The sequence below is a fragment of the Cryptomeria japonica genome, chromosome 5, assembly GCF_030272615.1.
Source record: "Cryptomeria japonica chromosome 5, Sugi_1.0, whole genome shotgun sequence".
Taxonomy (NCBI): Eukaryota; Viridiplantae; Streptophyta; class Pinopsida; order Cupressales; family Cupressaceae; genus Cryptomeria; species Cryptomeria japonica.
The window spans coordinates 33,935,022-33,947,939 of NC_081409.1; the positions used below are offsets into that span (position 1 = coordinate 33,935,022).

At 34.8% G+C, this 12,918-nt stretch overlaps 1 protein-coding gene across 5 annotated transcripts in view; it reads right to left on the bottom strand.

The window, feature by feature from the left end:
• Positions 1 to 4,991: 4,991 nt before the first annotated feature.
• The window catches only part of LOC131057426 (uncharacterized), a 57,133-nt gene continuing 49,206 nt past the window's right edge, over positions 4,992 to 12,918 (bottom strand). For 4 of the 5 annotated variants that reach the window (XM_057991608.2, XM_057991609.2, XM_059221089.1 and 1 more), the window contains 4 exons: positions 7,037 to 9,451; positions 6,780 to 6,885; positions 6,505 to 6,675; positions 4,992 to 6,342 (listed from right to left, as the gene is read on the bottom strand). In XM_057991608.2, the coding sequence (XP_057847591.2) occupies positions 5,198 to 6,342; positions 6,505 to 6,675; positions 6,780 to 6,885; positions 7,037 to 9,451 (3,837 nt within the window). In that variant the 3' untranslated portion in view covers positions 4,992 to 5,197. The remainder of the gene's footprint in view (positions 6,343 to 6,504; positions 6,676 to 6,779; positions 6,886 to 7,036; positions 9,452 to 12,918) is intronic. The other variant, XM_057991610.2, reaches the window with a different exon arrangement.

Genomic DNA, 12,918 nt, shown 5'->3' on the forward strand with positions numbered 1-12,918 from the left:
ATACGTTGACGGTTGAACTCTTTCAGCTAAGAATTAAGATTTGAGGGATCTGTAATCCACCAAAGTCATTTAGAACACGATGCTATTCCCACTTCTTATAGTATTCAGACTGAGAATCAATCGAAAATTGATCATTGGTAGATTCATAAGAACCATTTTACAACAATAATATATTAGGGATTTGCATTGGTGACTTCCGAGCATCTCTTTGGCACCTGAAACTATTCCTCACACCCTGCAGAAGGCCGAGACACATGATGGATTTATTGATAAAAGGCTCTGAAACTTAAAAGAAAAATGTGCTTTGCAAGTAGGAACGTTGGAACAGGTTAAGGATATCCATCGAAAGCATAAATTGAGGTTATTTTAGTCAGCTATTGTAATTCCAAGCAAATGCATTTGGCAGGTACAACGCCAAATTCCAGAATCTTTACCAGCATGCTCTTTGCCTGTATAAAAATAGGAGGTTAAAGACAAGGTATGGATGTCAAATCAAAACATAATTTAAACTTATCTTTATCAGATGTTGCTGGTCTCATTATAACGACACATTCAAAAGTCCATGGAAGTTACAAAATTGATAAGTGTCATGGTAACTAAAATTGAAGCATCTTCTATAATGGGTGACCATTAGTTATGGTATACAGGGAAAATGGGATGGGACAATCCTTGTTGCTCTTGTGCACAAGATTGCAGAGGGTATTACTCTACCTAAACCAGTATTACAGGTTTTAGAATTGTTATTCCAGATGCTCGCAAGACTAAAATATGTTCCCTCAGAAAGATAGATTGGAGCTGGCATCTGGGGAACTCAAGAAACGGAAGATGGCAGTATTTAATGTAATTGCCTACAACAATTAGAAGCATCTCATGACTATTATGGAGCTTCTAATAACTACAACAGGAATAAAAAATCAATTTATCACCTCTACTTTCTGATATTACAAAGAAATGTGTATCAAGTTACAGATCCCTCGGTTAGCAAAAGTTTGTATGATAAATCAAATAGTGTAACAAAACTTTGAAACTTTCTGGAGAAGCATATCATTGTATTATTTAAGACTCAAAATTAGTAAAATATTTGAGTAGTTTTGCATCAATGGGTCCAGGCAGTTGTGCACATATGCAATGCGCAGTACTATTGGTGCAGTTACCTTAATGGAGTTAAAGGGCATTTGTTTCTAATATAATTCCTGATACAGAAATGATCTTTTCTCTGAAACGCTGTATCTTGGGTTGTTGAACAGTACATATGTTTGGATAGGCACAGATTGACACCCTACCATTTCAGATTCATATGGATTTAGCTATGGATATCAAGCCTCAGATTTGTGCACGGGGCTTCACTAGCTAAACAATATTATATCACGTGCATTCATATTGGAGGTTTAATATCCCAAAAATGAGGGTACAATATATTGTCTATCGGTAACGCGAAAACAAAAGGGCGATTTCGCTCCTCCATAGTGCGCGACTGATCTTGACGGCCGACGTCCTACACTTATGCCCAATGCACGATTTTGGCTGTTTTTTGGCCTATGCCTGACTTTCCTGCGATTTTTTTTGCATATATATAAATAATAAAACTGTTAAAAATTAAAACTTTAAGATATATAGATGTATTTAAGTTTATATATGAAAATAATGAAATATATAACAGTATAAATTAAAATTGTTATAAATATGAAAATAATGAAATATATAACAGTATAAATTAAAACAGTATAATATGTTATTGTGTTCTATAAATTTAGTGTATATGTGTGTTTTTTAGAATATTTAAAGAAATTATATATTTTGAAATGTTCGATAATTTTGTCGATTTTTTTCCCATTTTTTGTCAATTCTTAATTTTTTAAAAATTTTCGGTCAAAAGATTTATTGCCGATTAAGATGTTTTCATCTTTGGTATATTGGGAGGGGGTGACAAAAAAATATTTAAGGCAATAATTTTTGAAAATAGAGAAATTTTTTAGTATGTCATGAACGCATGTGCTATAACCTAGGTTCACTAAATGAAACGTCTGTGGATTTGTGACGACATGTTGCAATTAGATGGGAATTCAAACTAATGTTCTATTAAGCAACATTTGAGGTCTTTCAAAGAATACTTCGAGAATATGTAAGGGAGCTTCTACAACAATCAAATATCTATCAAATTTTAACAATTACTCAAATATAAGTCATATCATAATAAATTTTCTTTAGGAGGATTTTCTCCTCTAGAAACATTTGTTGGGAGTAACTATGGGTTTCTCTCATATATTTAGGCTTAAGTTTTACTTAGGGTCGACATAACACTTTGTTATATATTAGTTGCACATTATTTAATAATGTTTAGGGCACATTTAATATTTGTGGCTGGTTATTGGATATCGGTTATCTCCTTTACGTGCTTTCTCCTTGCCTTTATAAACAAATATTGTATCTCATTCTCAATTGATCTATCTCATTGGTGAAATAGCCTCGTACTTCTTTCATGTGTGTGAAGATGTGTTTGCAGCTTGTGCTTCTAAGTTTGGTGGCCATCACCAACATTTACTATACACAAATTGTAAAGAGACTGTGTGCTCCTAAATTCAACAAAATATGAGGAATATTTTCTACACTTCGTGTCATTATTTTTTTCATGGATTGCATGTTCTTTGTATTTTCAACTTGAAATCAATTATTTATATTTCTTTGCACTTTGGTTGTCCAAGAATTAGGATATAGGTTATGAGCATGGATTTAAGGAAATTAGTAAAGTATTATTGAACTTTGTGTCTTTATGCTCTTTGTTTATTGCAGAATATTGATATGCTTAATGTGCAATCAATTCTTCACATTTTCCTTGTTCATTGAATGAGAAAACCCTCCACTTTCTTTCTTTCTTTTACCAATGTCGCATGCACGGATCAAAGGACTTCATGTCTCCAATAGTTGCAGCACATTATTTCTTCATTCCCCTTTGTTCTTCCCATCTTTCATTCGAGGAATCCTATGTAGTGTCTGATATGAACTTATATTGGGCTTCCCGCGTCTGATATGAGCTTATATTGGGCTTCCCGCGTACTTTCTTTTTCCTATTTTCGTCGTCCTTCGTACTTTCTAGTCAAAAGTACACCAAAACCCCCCAAAACCCCAATCACAAGGAGTTTGTTCCTCTCAAACACAAGGGACTTATTAAGCTCTTGAATTGGGCACGAGAACGGGAACAAGTACGTGGGTACAAAGCATTGGTACGACGAATTTTTTTGGGGGGGTTGGGTACGTTTTCAATACGTTCATACAAAACACACACATACATATATATGTGTAGCTAAAAAATAGAATTAAGTTTGAAATGTCATATATCAATATATATGCTAAACAAAACCATTACAAATTTCAAATTTTGAAACCTAACATACTAATTTAAATTCAGATTTCAATATCAAAAAGATCAAACTAGAATCTCATGATAGATAAGTTCAAGTTCACTAATCAGCATTGTAGGTCTTGAGAATATCAAAAAGGTCAAACTAGAATCACTAAACATTTTGGAAACATTTTGGCATCTAAAAACACAAACCCCTGATGCACCCATAGTAGATTCATTTTAGAATCCGATTCCAATATATTTCATACCTAAAATTGCTTAAAAAATCCCATGACTCAGCAACTTAGGAAAATTATTAATCCAAATATCCAATGTACTTATAATTCCAAAATCAATGGACGCACATTTAAAATATTGTAAACATAAAGGCCACTAATATTGAGAAAAATGACCTATAATTGTCCAAAGTTTTGGGGATGGGGAAAGAGGAACAACATATGTAGGACATAAAACTTTAAAAGTACTAGGATTTTAGAAGAATACAAAAAGGCACAATGTTAATAGCCTTAGTTGCATTAATAAACATTAGTAAACATTCTGAAGCATTACATTAAGACTAAATATAAGTAAACAAAACTATGAACAATATCAATGACATTTAACATCAAAATCTAAATGACTAATATGAATATCATATTGTTACATATCTGATTATCATTTAAAATATTTAAAAATTAATAAAATAAATAAATAAATAAAATAAACTAAACCAATGAAAAATATATCATATAAAAATGAAAATCAAATAACCATGACTAGTCAAAGAGCTTTTAGTATGCAAGTGAAATTAAATGGTTCAGAATGAGATTGGGATTGTGTCAGTACTGACTCCCTAAATCCTTGGTTACTGAGCCAAAAAGAGGTTGATAATTCATACACCTATGATTAGCTAGATGTTTCGATATATTTATCCTCTCAAAAACAAACAAAATATAAATTCTACTTAAGCTATTACGGTTATAGAGCAGCAAGTTCAATAATCAGAGTCGTCACAAAATGTATGTCCATCTGGCATGAGCTTCAGTAGCTAATCATCACTGCTGAACTCCAAATAAGCTAGTTCTGTCAACCAGAGTGCAACCAAACCCGGATGAGTACCTTGATCCCCTTTCTAAGTCTCATTTTCGCTGAGTTAATCTTTTTAAAATATTATTTATACATTTTTTTAAGCTGATAAATGTTGAGAACACTTTGATGTCCCCTAAAATGGAAAAAAACATGCAACATCCCAAGTGTTGTTCCCAGAGGGACTGAAACTCCCCAGGTACATCTGTGAGGTAGAAAAATAGAGGATGCAGAGAGTGCAAGGTGGCAAGGGAAACTTCCTTATGGAGCACTAGCAATGACCCTTGTCATGTGAATAGATTTGAGGATTTTTAAGTTATAGAAGCAAAATTCCAAGACAGTTTTCTTCAGGTATATCCAAGTAAGGCAACGTGAGTTTAGTGCCTCCCAATCTTACCTGCAAGAAATAAGGCTATTCTAGGGACAAAAAAAAATGTTATGAATCCCCACAGGATTGTTGCATTTGCTCAAGAAATAGCTCTATACTTTATTCTCTTTTGAGCTAATACAAGCTATTTAAATAATAAAAAATAAAATCTTCATCTATATCATCGCACAGAGCCCATTTGTATAAATCATTGGTTTTAATGTTAGTTTATCATTTTACAAAGTAATAAATTACATAAAAATGAAGAAGAGATTCTATCCATCTCCCTGCAATCATTTAGAAATTGATCTACTCGTACAGAAAAATATTATACAAGTGATCAAACTGCAACACCTTTCCCCTGTGGATTTTTGCATAATCCACTTCAACTATTTCACCTGTCACTACCTTTGTTGAATGGACAAGGTGAGTTCTAGTGAACTGTCCTTGCATACACTCGTAAGAACAGAACCTTCTTTATCACTAGCTCCACCTGAAACTTCGTCGCCCCCAATTACAGGTCTTAAAAAACTGTTTATATCTGCTCTGCCATAGAGACCTTTCGAAACATTTGTTCTCACATTTTCTTGAGTTGAAGAAACAAATGCAGCTTCTGAAGCATTAGAAATGCTGTAGTGTGTTCTTGTTTCCATCTGAAACGGCTTATCGGATGTCCTTATTAATCTACCATACTGATCTGGATATGTTTTGAGCTCATCTTGGAAGTATTTTCCTCCTATGGGCTCCCGCATGGAAGGAAAAGTGGAATGAATTGGTATATGTTGCTTTGTCTTCTGTACTGGCATGTTCAAGCAATTCTTATGGCCTGGAGTGAATTTCAAACGCTTCAGCGGTGTCGGCATAAGAGACGTATGAGATTGCGAAGTTAAAACTGCCTTAGCGTCATCATGCATGGAAGTAATTCTCTGTTTTGAAGTATCTGCCTCCCATGTTCCTGTTTCAATCAAATTTGTCATGTTGCTGGATGCTATTGGTGATTTTCTCCTAAAATTTTGATGCTTCAATACGCTTGGAGCCAAACCTAATGTAAGGTTTTTCAGGTCTACTAAACTCTCTGGTTCCACATACTCACTTTGCATGGTTTGCTTAGACGCAGAATCCTTAATTTTGGCTACAGAACCAGTTTTAGGCTGCAAGTTCTGCTTAGCTTGAGGGACCTGTCTGGTATTTGTTAATACATTAATATAAGAGATCTTCTCAATCCTTTGATTGGTTTCAACTTTCCCATTGCTCGTCATTGGCTCCACCAGATTCTGTTTTAGTGGATCTGAATCTAATGCCTCAAATCCTGTTATTGTTCTTGCAGAACTAGAACCAAGCAAGTTCTTGGCAATTGTTTGATGACGTTCTGAATGCTTCCTAGCAGCAGTATCCATTGTAACCGATGCATTTTGTTTACAACCATCATATCCAGGACCCCAATTGGTTGTGTGTGTAGTGATCCCATCCTGAATATACATGTTGGGATTGTAGTTACCACGCCAAGAGGTTTCTTGAGACGATTTAGTGGACATATTTACTCGGTTTCCTACAAAACACACATCACATAAACCAAACATTTAAATCCATTACTAATAAATCTGATCGTCTACTAAAAATTAGAATGCAACAAATCTATGAATAAATTTTAAGGATTCTGAAAATCCCCAATTCTTGCTCTAGTGATTATTTGCTTGTACATGAATTTTACCTTGGGCAAAGCCAAACACAGTGGAGTAATTTGATGGCGAGCACTGGTTGAATTCAGGTGCAGATTCTGTGGAAGGAGTAGCCAAGGTGACATGTGGGAGAAGAGAACCTAAGGAATTGCAAGATCCACTGTTGTTTGGCACATGTTGAGATATACTTGACCCTAAAAAACCTGCCAAATTGTTTTATTGATTTCAAATGTTAAACTTAAGAGCATGATGCTCTTGTTTTGCTCATTGTTTAAGCCACCTTTCTCAAAATCTACCATAAACGTACCTTTTGCAGGAAGGCATGTTGCATTTGATGAAGACTGTTTTTCAAAACCATTTGAGAATGCATTGCCATGACATTGCACCAAACTGTTATCATGTTCAAGAGCATCCTGAAATTGAAATACATTGTGTCTTATACTACAATGCTATTGATTTCTATCTCTAAGAAAAGTAAAACTTATCCATATATTCTACAAATATCTCATAGTCATAAAACATCTTTGCATGTTCAAACAGATCTAAACCTCCTCATTTTCTTACCTGATTCTTTGCCACCAGTCTTGCATCTGCATTCCTAATCAAGGACTTTCGGCCTATGGATTGTACAGGGCTATCCACACTTGAATGCCACGGTTCTTTTTCTGATTCACGAATACTCACTGATTTTAATCCAAGAGATCTTGTATTCAAAATGTCGTCTTTCTTTTTTACTTTTTCCGACTCAAAGGTCTTACAACTCATCTTACTTGAATCAGCAAAAATTCCTTCTGAACTCAGACTCAGCTGTACAGAATCATCATTTATAATCAACAGCTCCCTACCTTTTGAAGTGGGAGCTACAGTAGGCTGTATTAATGTTTGTTGTGGAGTAAAATCTTTACTGTTGACTGCCTTTGCAGCTTCTGGAGGTATCAATTTGCAAGTTCCTGAATTAAGAGTTCTCTCAGAGCAATGACCATTGCCTCTGATAACAGTACCTGCAAATTGTGGCTTTCTGGCATTCCCATTGGAAAATGCAGCATTCAAAGCAGCATTAGTTTCCTCAATTATTGACATGTGCCTACCTTCAGATTTTGCAAGAGCCTTGCGCTCTTTCATAGAAATTTTCCCAAATGACTTTTTTCTTTGAGACCTAGAAGATCCTTCATCCTTTGGTTTACTCATTGCCTTGCATTTCTGACCTGATTTATTCTCACCCATCTTTATGGGAATATCCAAACAATCTCTTGATTGCAAAATAACCCCATCTCCTCCAGCCATATCAGTATTCTCTTGTGTTAAACAAACTTCATTTGGATTCATCTCTTGACCTTCCCCTGCTATTGGATCTGTTTGAGCATCCTCTGAAGCAACTCCAGCAAGGTTGTGGTTAAGGGCGACCTGTGTTCTTACATCTTGATTTGGAGGCAGGTTTCTTCCATCAATGGGCTTATTAGTGCCTGAATTTTTCATTTTAGAAGTAGATGATTCTTTGCCTTGTTTTATTGCAGTTGAGCTGGCAGGCTGACTTCTAAGAACAATGCTTTCTTTATCAATTGTCTGTATTGTGCCTGATAGGTATTCTGAACCTGAAGAAATCCCATAACATGATGTAGAAGCAGCAATTGGTTTGCACTTAGAAGCAGATGATCCTTTTTTCTCCGTTCCCATCATTGCAAGGAATTTCACATTCTTTCTTCTGTGACCTGAATTTTTTGCAGTGAGCCATCTCCTATCATCAAAACTATCATTTGAATCAGAAAAAGCCTCATTCCTTGTAGAATTGTTACTTATTTCTGTAGCTTGTCCTGACACAATCAATCCCTGTGACATAAGAGAATTTTCAACTTGGTCGCTCTGTTGGCATGCTCCTTCTGATTCTAAATGCATGGGATCATCACTAGGAGCTTCTGCAGTTGTAATATATGTACAAGTTTTCTGTTCTCCTGTTAAGTCATGGTTTGAATATAATTTCAGTTTCTTTAAGGACTTCTGAGTAGTCGATTTTAACCTCTTAGAATCACTAAACTTTTTATCGTTTCCCCCCTTCCTTGTTACAAAGCTTGTACGCTTGCTTCTTTGACCTGTCCTCATTCCCTTAGTCTGTTTTGACATTATTGACTTCTCTTGCATGTCAGAGTCCAGAAATTGATTGATCTGTTGATGTCTTCTTTCTGCTGATATATACAGATGATTATTCTCTGGGATAGCCTGAGAAGGAATGCTTCCATTGCCATGCTTTGGAGACGCGCTTGGTTTCTTCAAGTCACAAGCAACTGAATTTTTCCTTTGTGAGGTTGAGTATCCTTTACAACTTTTTTGCACCATCATAACAGAAGCATCAAATTTGCCTTCTTGGCGTAATTTCTTTTCACAAGCGTTTCCTGTATGTTTGGAATTATCTTTTGAAACTGAAACTGTTCCATCCCTTTTAGCAATAATTATACTTTCTTTTTGAACTTGTCTTGAAACATTTAGTTCTACTGGCACAAGAGAGTTATTGACTCGAACAAGCTGTTCTTGTCCTTGTTCCACTACTAAATACGGATGGCCCTTCTCTGATGCAACTTGATCAGGGCTGTTTATAAGAACATCTTGTCTTCTAACTAAACCTTCTGTAAAAGATAAATTTGGTGGAAGAAGCTGAACTTGTTCGCTCAACTGTTCCTTCTTATGTCTCAGAACATGATTCAGTTTGTGCCGTGTTCGATTTTTCTGTAAACGTCTGAAGCGCTTTCTTTTTGGTAGACCAGAGCTCGGGAAAGATGAGATTCGTTCCAGTTGTTTTTGGGCCAAGAATCCTGCCAAATCCATCAGGTCATCATCACTTTCTACAGATGTTTTAGTCTTTTGCATTTCATCTGAAATAGATTTATGAACCAGTTTTCTTTTTTTCAAACCCATTGCCAGGTCATCTATCTCAAGCCTCTGTAAAGAATTTGTCAGAAGCCCCCCTTCGTCTGGACTTCTCGTTTCCTGACAGTAAACAGGAAAGTTTTATAAAAAGTTGTACACTGTCCATCTAATATATTAGAATTACTAAGAAACTTATCTGATATTATACTCAAAATGTTTCATTCTTTTATCAGAAAAAATCTTACATAAGATAATATCTTATATTCAACATAGAAGACCAAAAATTCTATTCAACTGTATCTAGATGATCACTAGACTGTGGTGGCATGTTGTCTGAAATCTAGACTTGTATCATTTTCATTAAAAGCAATAAAATGAAGAATTAGTGAGTCTTGAAAAGGGAATTGCAATTCCAGTGTAATTACATGCTCTGAAATGCATAGTATAATTGAACTAAAGTACTACGCTCTGCAATAAATAAGTTTTTGTCTCAGTTGAAGACTCAAGGATAAGCTCTCAGGTAAGGGAATGGCTGCACTTTACTTCAAATCAGTGAAAACATTCTTACAGTTCTCTCCTAATAAAATAAATGGTCCATTTATGAGTTAATAATAATATATATACAAATGGTAAGAATATGACACTTTGGTATGATATTCTAATCTAGTTTATCAGAACTTATATTTCACTTAAGCATAAGCAAAACACCAATAGCATTACATAAATTATCCATTAAGTATATAAGGAAATCGACTTGACAGGATTGTACAGAAAGAAAGTAATGTGAAGAGCGCTTGAAAGAAGATTGTCTAGCAAACTGCATAGAAAAGGCAAATAGCATGCACACTGTTAATGTACAGATTCAAAAGCAGAAGCATACTGCAAAACATCAACATATTCAATAAACATGCTAACTCTAGTACGACTGTAAAGCCCAACCTTCAAACGATCAAATACCACATAGAATAAAGAAATAAACTTGCACAATCTAAACTCATTGAGGGCAGTATTGATCCAGATAAGAAGAGAATATTGAGTTAAATTAAGGAAAAACATAAGGGAACCACTAACTCACTAGCTTAGCCAATGAAACCCATGTTGAAGAAAATCTAAGACAACTATAAATGGTGTAAGGCAGAGATGGGATTGGGAAATTAAGCACTACATATTAGAAATGCCAGACATTCATACTCCATTGCCAAATCTCAATTAGGTAAATTTAGGACAGCTTGAAGGACTTCAAAGGTATATATTGAATGTAAAAACAGCCTAGTTTCTTATATTCATAGCCTTAGGTGTGTTTTTATGAGTCTTGCTCCCAATCTAGTCTTTAAGGTCTTGAACTGCATATCTGTTAGAGCATCTTTAATTTCTTGAACTTAATTGCATATTTGGCTAAATTCAAACATGTGTTCTTATGAGTCTTAATCCCCATCTAGTTTTTACACTGCATATCTGGAGGAGCTAGTCCTTAAGGTCTTGAACTTAACTGCATCCTTCACCTCAACTTTAAAGTCACATTCAGTGTTTTCTGATACAATGCATGCTTTATAAATGTCTCACCTGTGCTATCTCTAAAAGCTGAAACATGATTATTTGTTGATTTTCTGATAAAATGACTATTTGGCTATATTGATGTGTGTTTTTATGAGACTTTCTCCCCATCTGTTGCACACTACATATCTAGATAGTCTAGATTTTAAGGCCTTAGGCTTAACCACTCCCCTTAAAATTAGAGTCATATTTACAGTGGCTTGTAAAAGTAAAACAAGACTTCTAATTTATGAGTGCCAAACTGAGGTTTACCTAAGCCATAGCTTAACTATTTTATACAATTATATATTGCTGTATAATTTATCGTCCACTTTTAGACTAGTTAATTCAAAATAAAATGTTGGTGCCAAAGTCACTGCTTATAGGTTCCCACTTCCCTGCCACTTTGAAATCCTAAGAAGGAGAATAGGTGTGCTCCCAAATTACAATTTTCTGTTCCTATTAATCTCTCTTGAAGAAAGAATCTACTCAGTTCATTAACATCTCCTTGCCAATAATGTTAGTTCTCCAATCACTCAATTTTGAGTAGGAAAGCTTAGGGAGAAGGCTGTTGAAGCCATACATTAATGAATTGAACTCTCAAGGAGGGGGATGAAATGAAATGTAGCACCACCATGAGTGCCAGTGGTTTTGTGATGTACATACTCCCTTCCTAGTAGTATGGTTAATAACTTTTTCTACCTTCATGCTTGAGTAAGATTTGATGCATAAAATCATTCTTGTTGATGCTTTTTGATGTGGGTATGCAGGTAGATGGAAGACAATCAATAATAACAGGTATCAAAGTTGAATTAAATCCTGCCCTACTGACATAAAAAAGTTTAAAGTTGTGAGAGGGGAATTTAAACTAGTAGTAATGGCTCTATAGTCACATGATATGCAAAATATTTCTGCTCTCTCATCCTTGCATGCTGATATCTATTTCTAGCAAACCCCTTGGCACAAGGCCTAATTTGATACACGAGTTTTATACTCCAAAGCTACAGTCAAGTGGAAATTCCTTTTCAACCCCCATAAAACTTGTTTAAAAGCATCTAAGAATGAAATGGTCTCTAACGCTTAATGCACTGTCTATATAGTATATACTCACCCAAAATCTGAATATTACAAAAAGACCAAAGCAAATCTAACCTAGTTCCAAATGAACCTATACAATGAGGAGCCCTCCAAAGCAATAGTAGCATACAAACGCTAGTAAAAATATTTCTTAGAAATATAGTAATGAAAACAACAGATGCCCTCTCATACAGTTCATATTCATTTCCTTAAGATTAAACAAACGTTTGTTCAAATAAGGAAGCAGCTGTGGTATCATAGTAAAGGCATACAATAAAGAATACATGTGTAGTATCTGAAAGTAACTTCAACATGCTTTCCCAAGCTTGAAATACAAATTCATAGAACTGCACAACTATTACAGAAGTTTTCACTTTCTGGCTTTTCAACTTTCAAATATCTGAACGTAATAACTTATGCTTTTGAGGTTTTGTAGGAAACATACAGGTTGTGATTTTCACATTGCCATACTAGACTACAATGAAACTGCACTACTTTGAAAGGTTACTTCTATGGATTTACTACTAAAACCAATCTATGTACATTGTGATTACCAACACTTCATATTCTCGCACTTAATTTTTGTGGTTTTGTCCTACAGAGTATACTTGTGATTTGTGCATTCCCATGTTTAGGAAATATGCTGAAGACTATTTGAAAAACTCAATTTGAAGTTATACATAATAGATAATAGGAATTATTTCCAATCCCAAGCTTTCCTATAGAATATCTCATAAAGAAACCTACTGTTTAGCTCCATGTTAGATACAATCAAACTCACAAACTTTCAAACATAGGATCAAAACTATGCCACCATAACAGTACCCCAACTAGGCAATAATTAAAATCACTCTATAGCATAGCATAAGTCAAAATTGAAATTATCCAACTAACGTCCACTACAGATCAAAAGATTCAAAACATTACATATAAAAAATACATGTATGATACTAGGCCGCTACAAATACACAGCACAC